This window comes from Macrosteles quadrilineatus, unplaced genomic scaffold (assembly GCF_028750875.1).
Source record: "Macrosteles quadrilineatus isolate MER2022 unplaced genomic scaffold, UCM_ALF_1.0 Scaffold_9__3_contigs__length_116548681, whole genome shotgun sequence".
Classification (NCBI taxonomy): domain Eukaryota; kingdom Metazoa; phylum Arthropoda; class Insecta; order Hemiptera; family Cicadellidae; genus Macrosteles; species Macrosteles quadrilineatus.
In genome coordinates this window covers 99,419,120-99,429,325 of record NW_026542602.1, presented here as the reverse complement: position 1 = coordinate 99,429,325, position 10,206 = coordinate 99,419,120, and the positions used below count along the sequence as shown (strand labels likewise).

At 39.3% G+C, this 10,206-nt stretch overlaps 1 protein-coding gene across 1 annotated transcript in view; it reads left to right on the top strand.

Annotated features, from left to right (window-relative positions):
• Positions 1-2,406: 2,406 nt before the first annotated feature.
• Positions 2,407-10,206, top strand: part of LOC129002781 (WAS/WASL-interacting protein family member 3-like) — a 34,964-nt gene continuing 27,164 nt past the window's right edge. Inside the window, exon 1 of the mRNA XM_054430831.1 lies at positions 2,407-2,546. Coding sequence (XP_054286806.1) covers positions 2,469-2,546 — 78 coding nt within the window. The 5' untranslated portion in view covers positions 2,407-2,468. The remainder of the gene's footprint in view (positions 2,547-10,206) is intronic.

The window sequence follows — 10,206 nt, the reverse complement described above, 5'->3', positions numbered from 1 at the left end:
GTTGGTTCTGTTCTATGATGTTCAATAGCATTAAAGTTACAAGGATTACCAACAGGGTGCAGCACTATTATTTCTTTTACATTTATGACAACAGCTAATTTGCAACCAAAAGGTGAGTGAGCGTAGCGAACGAACTTCAACCTGGAGGCGAGTTAGCGTAGCGAACGAGCTAACCTGAAGGCAAGTGAGCGCAGCGAACGAGCTCCAACCTAAAGGTGAGTGAGCGTAGCGAACGAGCTCCAACCCAAAGGTGAGTGAGCGTAGCGAACGAACTTCAACCAGGACGTGATTGAGCGATGCAAACGAGATCGTCTTGAAAATTAAACGTAACGGTACTTTCTTTCCATCGGTCTGTCTTAGGGGAAACCTATAACTTAGGCGATACGAAGTTCGTCGGGTCAGCTAGTAATTTCATAAAATCTTATCGTGGATACTATAGTTGTGCAGTATTAAAGGTGAAACGAATTCATACAAGTTCACAAAAATCAATATAAGTAATTTGTATAAATGTTTCATTTTTCCAAATTAATAGGCTAGTAGTTATGAATACTTTTATATTGTGCACAAGCTATCCCATAAAACCGTCCGTACAAATGATTATGAAAATGTTAACTGTGTGTATAAGTAATTGCAGCGTAATCGGGCAAACATAATTAATTGTTGAGCAAGTCACAACAATTTACAAATGGGATTCTAAACGTGATTCAAGCGTTATTATAAACTACAAATAAATTATGTTATTCTACACATACTTTCTTACCTGAATTAGCTTCATTAATAGTTAATGGAACATTAACAGGTATTCAACCTACCAATCTCGCCTTTGCTTATCATCGCGTCATGAATGTAAGTTAAAACAAAGGATCAGTGTAGCACGTCTGATTTCAAAATACAGGGTGATTCAAAAAGGACTTTACAACTTTGAAAATTCATATAAATCTTATTAAACAAGGTATAGAGCTGGTTTTGGTGTTGTTTTAAAGGAAAACACTTCAAGTTTTTTTACCTTAACCTAAAAATGTTCTATGTCTTCCGTTGGATTTGGGGAACATAATTATTTAGGTATGAAACAATAGTGAAAACCGTTAAAAAAGTGAGCGAAATTTACAAAATTTTGAAAGTAGGGCGTTTTTTGACGGTGAAGGAGTGCGATTTTCGAAAAACGCATAGTTAGTGTCTTGTAGGAAATTTATTTCCGAACCTACGTATTTCCTCAAATCTTTTCTAGCTCTTACCGTTTTCAAGCTATAGCCGTTTGAAAAAAATGTGTTTTTTCCTTTTTCAGAGGTCCGTAATTTTAGATTTTTTGGGGGGGTTAAAATTTGAAAATGCGACTTTTTGGAATTTTATGGGTGGTTTGGGACCAAGAACTACAATTTTGTAAATTTCTCTCAAATTTTTAACGGTTTTCACTATTTTTTCATACCTGAATAATTATTTTCCCCAAATCCAACGGAAGTCACATAGAACATCTTTAGTTTAAGGTAAAAAAACTTGAAGTGTTTTCCTTTAAAACAACACCAAAACCAGCTCTGTACCTTGTTTAATAAGATTTATATGAATTTTCAAAGTTGTAAAGTCCTTTTTGAATCACCCTGTACATTACCTAGACTGTGATGTAATAAAGTAAATAGAGGGCATGCAACATTTGTTTAGTGAAACGATTGTATAATGAAAAACATAAACACCCCATTGGCAATAAAAATAAGTTTTTTTCAGCAAATATATTGAACAAATATAATTTGAGTAATTCTTATTGAAATTATTTTGTCAGTTCGTTGTCTGTAGGCCTACTTTATAATACATTTTACAATTTTTTTTGTATTTTTTCATCATAGGGCAAGGAAATGTTCATACAGTAATCAAATAATTTTATTTGGGAAAATATTCTTTAAAGTTTTGTCAATTCGCTAGTAAATTGGTAACACAAAAAAATATTTGAATGCAATTTTAAACCGCCCTTCTTTCAAAATCCACCCAAAATCAACTGACCTTAAAACAAATTTAATTTGAAACAACCGTGTTCACCAGAAACTGCCTTCAAAATCGCCCAATATTAAAACCTGTTCAAATTCCTAGAAAAACACTTAGCCCCAACAATACGGACCGAAACAGCAATTCCTTTGTGTAAATTGATAGAAAAACCGAAATCGATTACGTCCCTTCAAACTGTCTTTATTATGGTGATTTGAAGTCTGAGACTTTGGAGCGAAGATTCAGAGATAGGAATGCTCTTGGTCAGGTAGAGACACTATCAGGTGTTTTGGGCCCTCCCCCTTCCCCCTCCATTCCTGATACATTTCTGGCAGTTTTACGCTTCCAGTTTCCAGTTATCTAGTTACTACGGTCGAGTCGAGGTCGAGTCACTGTCACTCTCTAGTCAAAGTCAAGTTAGGTTAGTTAGTGGAGCGCGTCGCGTTGTGTTGTGTTAGTTTTATGATTTGTGTGAATGTGTATTTCTACTAGTCATGACTGCTTACGACCACGGATTGGCTCTCAAGTTGTGGAACTACAATCAGATGTCGAAGAATGTGCACAGTGATACGGTATGTTTACATTTGTAGGTTAGGTTTTACATGTTTTGTTTTTAGGGTGAAAAAGTGAGTGGAACTGTTTCAAAGGGTAGATTCATGTTTAATTTTTTAGAGCGGACTCCAAGTCTTAAAAATTAAGGAAAAAATAAATTAAAATATCGACGTATATTTGTAGAATTCTTCTGGGCAATGGTTTTTAATTGATCGTATGAATAGATCATTTTGTTTTGCGGCCATAACTAGTTAATGTTTAGATATGCAACGCTAAATACCAGTAAAAGAGTAGGCTCTTTTGTACATTAACGTTTTTAGGTTATGTCTCAGATAGTTTGCAATGTATTGGTTGTTTGGACGTTGGTACGAATAAATGTTAACTCATTCGTTTTTTTTTTATTCAAGAACGGATCACGGGTTTTTATACTACATAATATTAAGCAAAACAGACTAGTTTGATAAAATAGCACCTAGACTAATTGGTTTGTGACGGTAAATAAATGATTGAACACATTTGAAGCTCTGTAAATATTGAACCAAAGTAGCCATCCGCATGCTACAACAATTATGTTTTTATTAATAAGGTAGAGCTTAGATTAGTCTATTTTTTACCCTTGTGTTTTTGGCGCTAACATTTTTCTATTATTTTCAATTCATCCAAGTTAAAAGTTATTTAATTATGCGTGTAACTTGGATAACTTTGTACATTTTAAGTTGATTCAAAATACAGTCAGAATTATTAATGCATACATTGAATAGTTTCGGTAGGTATAGTCATATTGGTTAAAATTTATATTAAGGCATGTTTATTTCAAGTTAAATGACTGGCTTTTGGAAGGTAAATCCTGATACTTGCGCCGTGGTGCACGTTTGGAAGTGAAAATTCAGTAAAAGTACGGTAGGTATATCAGCAGTTAAGGCCTACTATAAAACCACGGACTCCTGTAAATTTAGACCAACCCGTGTAACTATTAGATCTACTCATCGCTAATTATAATAAGTGCCGTATTTGGTAAAAGGAGAAAGACTCGGTTGCATTAATTTTAATTTTTTAGCACGCGCAAAGCATGCTTGAACACTACCCTGGTCACGTCATTGCCCACTGCACCAGACAAGAAACAAGCTTCTAACAAGTTCAGGGATTATTTTACAAACTGCCGAGATAAATTAGGATTGTAGGAGGGGCATTTTTAAAGAATAAACTTATGGTGGGTTCAGATTTCAAGATACAAGTTACGGGTGGATATAGCATACTCTTGTGTATGTTGTATTGTAAACTGCGGTGTACTAATTGTCCCTGTTGAACAATATGGCACAACCTTTCACTTATGATAAAACAGGTGTAATGCGCATTGCCCCAAACTATGAAATAGAAAAAATCATAAAAGTTAGCAACCAATAAACAACAGACAACACGGTGCTAGCAAGAGCAAGCTGACGATTTCAATTTTTTGCTGGGAAGTCGCAGTTAAAGTAGAGTCAAGATAAACAAAATTGAAAACACTTTGGTGTTTGCTGGTACCTATACACCGAATTCAATCTAATTCGGCTCAAAGTTGTAGTCTGTAGGTCTGCTGCTCTGCACGCGTCCACACTCACCCAGACACCCACATTGATTTTAAAACCCTTTCGGGTTCAGGGGGCCCAGAACACAAGCTCGAAAATTTAAGTCTTGTCTGGCTAAAGGGCAGTTTCATGTACAAACCCCAATTTTACACCAGTATGGTCAGTAGCGACCTACGCACAGACATGATTCATACAGACATTGGTTGTAACTTTTCCAAACCCATCTTTCACTCAGGTGATGTGTATAGTATATTCGGTGTATTTTATCGCAAACTTCTTGTCGCAAATACGCTGATCTCTCAACCGGCCCAAAAGCTTGAACAGTTCGGCTCCATTCGCAGGATCTCTATCCCCCGTGGCTCGGGGCCGCTTGTCCGTGTGAAGGTTATACAAGGTCATCGTCGCCCCCTCCACCGCGTAGAGCGTACTACGCGCCGCCGGCTACTCTACACTCTACGAGCGCTACCGACATTTGTAGCGTAGTAAACGTACTCTAGCCACTGTGTAATGATGTAGATATGAACCACGGGTATAGAGTTAATTCTATTTTCATGTGGGTACAATGTCTCATATATTTTGGTAATGACTGTTTTACAACAGGTCGTTGGATGAAACGTATGTTCAAGACTAACATATCATCCAAGGGCTCAATTAGTTCATGGAAACTGTATGAGTAGAGAAAACAATACAGAAAGTTGTCTTGAGATATGTAGTTAGCGAATGTTTTTGAACTTTGTCGTTCTATGAATCACGCTTATTTTTCTCTTGTAGGGTTTGTTTGATTGGAATCAATGTTTGGATTAAATCCAAACTGATTAAATCCAAAATGAATTCAACTGGGTATCAAAATTTAATTTTGATACCCAGTTGAATTCATCGTAGGGACTTTAGATGAATGATTCTATAAACAAGGCCGTTCGAGCTTATGACAACAAGTCTATTTTGTCTTTGATTAAGCTCATGCCTGATCCAATTCTGTTGGGAATAGTTTTCCGCCGTTTTACGTGGTGTCGGTACTTTTTGCCCTGGTGAAATAAAATCGGGCTTGGTGACTTTATTTTCACATCTGTTTTGACGAGCCTGAAATAATCCTTAACATTATTTTGTCCTTCTTGTTTCCACCTCCAGTTAAGATCGGTGTTATCTAAACCTCAGTGCCGGATTTAGGGTACTTGCGGCCCTAGGCCAAATTACTTGAGCGGCCCTCCCTCTGTGGTGGAAATTCCTTGCGATCGCGGAAGTAATAGTGAATATCTCCTATGCATCAAGGAGATATCATCATCAACACCCGTGATCGTGGATGAAATCGTAGACATCTTTCTTAAACCAAGTCAAAGCCATCATAGGTATCCGTGACCGCGGCAAAATCGTAAACATCCCCCGTGGGCTGCAACAAAGGGACATCATCCTCAGCACTCGCAACCGCGGCGAAATCGTCATCATATTCTGTGAGCTTTGACCTTGAGGACATCATTACCGTCACCCGCAACCGCAGTAAAATCGTGAACATCTCCCGCGGTCCGCAATCACGGGGACATCATCATCGACACTCGCGACCATGGCAAAATCGTAAACACCACCCGCGAAGCAGCAGTCACGGGGACATCATCATCATATTCTGTGAGCTTTGACCTTGAGGACATCATTACCGTCACCCGCAACCGCAGTAAAATCGTGAACATCTCCCGCGGTCCGCAATCACGGGGACATCATCATGGACACTCGCGACCATGGCAAAATCGTAAACACCACCCGCGAAGCAGCAGTCACGGGGACATCATCATCGACACTTACGAATGCGGCAAAGTCGTATTGAAAACATCTCTTGAAAACTGAGATCATGAGGACATCATCATTGTTACCCGCGGCCGTGCCAAAACGTAAACATCCCACTCGGGATTGACACCTTTAGCCGCGGCGAAATCGTTAACATCTCCCGTGAGCCGCAATCACGGGGACATCATCATCAACGTTTAAAGTTTCTGTATCCATGATTTAAATTTTGTTTTGTTGTATATTGATGTAATTGTTAAAATATATGTGTTATATTTATGATAGGTTAAGTGTAAGAAAGGTCCACGTGGCCCTAACTTTTACAATAAATAATAATAATAAATCTTTATTGTCGTTTAGTAATATAAACATTACAATAGACAAGGTCAACATGTTTTGTTACATATGTTATATAAAATATTAAATATTCTACAGAAAATGTTAAATAAAGTTAAAAGAATCGACACTCGTGACAGCGGCTAATTCTTGAACGTCTCCCGCGGTCTTCGATCATGAGGACACATTACCGTCACCCTCGGCCACGGCTAAATCGTGAAAGTCTCCCGCGGGCCGCAATCACGGGGAAATCATCATTGACAACTCGCGACAGCGGCTAATTCTTGAACGTCTCCCGTAGGCTGCGATCATGAGGACACATCACCGTCACCCGCGGCCCGTGAACGTTTCCCGCGGGCCGCAATCACGGGGAAATCATCATTGACAACTCGCGACAGCGGCTAATTCTTGAACGTCTCCCGTGGGCTGCGATCATGAGGACACATCACCGTCACCCGCGGCCCGTGAACGTTTCCCGCGGGCTGCAATCACTGGGACATCATCACCGTCACCCGCGGCCACGGCAAAATTGTGATCATCTCCCTCGGTCCGCGGAGACATCATTATGGTCACCTGTGATTGCGGCAAATTAGTGGTTTAAATTAAATAATTTTTTTTATGAAAAAAATGTTTTTCTCAATCCTCTGCGGCCCCTTTTTGCTTGCGGCCCTAGGCCGGGGCCTAATCGGCCTAGTGGTAAATCCGGCACTGCTAAACCTTGATCTTGTTACTAACGTCACTTAGGCAGAATTAATTACAGTTATTCGGGGAGCAAAATCGTTTAGTGGTAGAGTGCGGGCCTTCGGTCTACGGAGTCCCAGATTCAAGTCCTGCCATGTCACCGATGACATTTTAAGAGTCCGCAACCTTTAGGTCTGGAGTGCTGTGGAAAACTCTAGCCTTATAAACATATTATCAATATGAGTCATACTTGTTTATTCGTTTGATTCAATGCAGTTTTGGAAAGTTACGAATTTCGGACACGCGCTTCTCGTTGCCCATTGGCCGATGCCAGTGATGACGTCACCGACCGCTAACTAGTTGTTGGAAGTGATAAGTGCAGTTCCACGAAACGCCGCCATAGCCGCGACGTGACCACTCCGTACGTGAACTAACTGCACATTACACGTACAATGTACACGGTACATGTCACTGTGTCGTGATCATACTTGATAGGCTTTGCCGAAGTGCGATTTCTCGTCGTGAGTGCTTTGTATTTTAGATTTAGTTATGTTGTCAGTTTTAATGATAGATTTCTACTATTTCGTCAGAACTAGGATTTTTAGGACAACGATGACTGAATATTGGTTTACATTTTTAACGCCACAATACAGCATAATTTGCTTATAGTATATTTAGAAAATGTGGGGATCATCTAACAAAAGGCATAGGATGTAGATTGCTTTGCAGGAAAGAGTTTTTTTCCGTCTTTTCGAATTTTTAGCGTCTCAGAATCGCATTTTCAAACACTGCTAGCAGTAGGGCTACGTTTTTGTAGATACGAAGTTGGCAGTTTCGGCGTCAATGGTACGGTTAGACGCCAACTTTGCATAGTTGGCAGCAGACCACGACTTTTGGTTTCTGCCCCCTCCCCCCCCACGATTCTACAGATACAACGCCAAACCATTAGTCTACGTCGAAAACTTCAAAGCTGTTGCGATGCCGGAGTTGCTAATCGTCTTTTTATTTTGGCAAAAGCTGTGAGAGATTCATAATTAATGGGTAATTGAGAGTACAGTCTGTGTAAATACAAGTTTGTAAGGTTCGTGTGGGTTTTGGGTGTTTTTTTTCGGGTAAGGTTATACCTAAGCTACAGATACTCCACAGGAATGACGTCTAATTTGACAACGCGAACTAAACTTTAAGAAACAAAATACTCATAGTGAAACAGTAGATTAAGATCGGCCAAAACAAATGTTTGTTTCGAGCTAGAAATACTCTGCTACAAATTAATTTTACTCTTATCACCGATCAAATACGAGAACGCCTATTAGTTGATGATAAGGCAGTTTATGTTTGTCAAAAAAGTTTACAATTGTACAACCTCGAATGTTTACACAATGAGTTAAGCGATAAGAATACAACTCGGTGGTTGAAAAAATATTTAGTAATCAGATTTGAACTAGCCTCTTCTTGGAAAATATATTGGTTTATCTCTAATATAGCATAGATGACTGACGAGCATAGACTGTTGCGAATTTTTCACTTGTCAAATGATAAGGCGAGGTTGAAAAGTTTTCCTGGAAGCGTATTATATTCCACATTGCCGATAAGATATTAATTCAAAAATTAAAAAAAAAAACATTTCAGGATATCCGGGAATAATTCCAATAAGGAAATAATATCATATCAGCACTATAGAAGTCGGGCATTTATATTTTTGCACTGGCTGTACCGAGCTTCCGTCCAAAGTAACCTTAAACAACCAGTTATTTTACGTTACGCAAGCAGTGCTTTGAGTCTGTATTCAAACAAGTTCAAAAATAGCCTGGCCCGGCTAATTGCCCGGCTTTCTCTGCCATTTCGAGCGCTCTGTGATTCATCGAAGGTGGAGTGGCGATAAATTGATTCAGAGAGAAGTTTGCCTTTCTCCCCTTAGGAGATTTTGAGGTCAAGGGCACTACGATGCTAGAACAGAGACTACGCGCTGCCGTATACGCCAAGGGAAATAATGGCACTGCAAAACTACTCTCAATTCTGACGACAGTTGGTTTGCACCCGACAACTTATAAACTGAATTAATTTTTGTCTCTGTATGGAGGAATCCCATCGTCATGCAATGCAACATGTGATGTTAACACTTTTGGGTTTTCAGACAACTTCTTCACTTGAATACCGTACGTATCTATCCAACATAAACTCTCATGAATTGTTATACCTCATTGGCTAGGCATAACAGTAAGGTCTGATACACTGGTCAGAAATGTTCAGAATGGGATAATGTATTTCAGTATTATTTCGATACATCAAGCAGCTACCTATTTTTCTCAGCATCGAACCGGCGATCTTTTTCGTCGGTAGCTACGTTTTAATTTAGTTTTCAAGTTTGTAGAGCGTTACCCTTATTTTCGGCAGTTCGTTTACCTGAGGGCTGACGTGTGTAATGTGATACCTGTACAATGTACATCGCACGAGCAGTGTTCTCCATTCAACGTAACTCGACACCTGTCCATCAGCGGTTTCATTGACAATGGTAATATTCTGGTAGTTTGCTGGCCTGGCGATCGGCTGCAAGTTAATAACATTTTATTTCCTTTTTGTGTAGTTGGAAGAAGAATTCGAGATTTCGGGTTGGTGGAATGCAGTTTAAATTTCCGTATATGCTTTAACAGCTCAATTAAGCTGCATGCTTAACAATTTTTTTAAGGGGACGTAAAAACCCTCTCCCCTTTATGAGGATGGTTTGGCATGGCTTTTAAATATCCCAATGATATGACTAACCGTAATCTTTCCCTCATTCCAATCCCTACGGAAACGAACTAGCAGCCTTCACCACGATCTGGAAATGAGAAAAGGCCGAATAGACACTTATGATCCATGTGATGAATTATGTATTTCATTTCAATAACTGCTTATCTGTGCAACGGGTGTTTTCACTGTAATGTACCGAAATTTGTTTTATTCGTCCACCTATTATTCATCAATGCTATCAATCAACAATGAGATAATTATTTGCCAATCGGTTGGCAGACGTGGCATAAACAAGTCCCATCAATGGGGACAATGGACCAGACTGCCAAGACTCGTGACGTCAGCAGTTCAGCCAACATAACATTCTCAGCTGATATTATGTTGGCCAGCCTGACGTGTATTGTCATCTCCACCCACGTTTGTAGGAAATAACCTCACTTCACACGCCAGACAATTCTTGGAATATAATCCGAGCTTCGGATTATAATTCGAGATGATTTGAGAGACTGTTCCACTGTTAAGTGATGTTAGAAATATAGTTGTTTAAAATAAATGAAGGTCATGACGAGTGGACTTTTATTTTAAATATGAC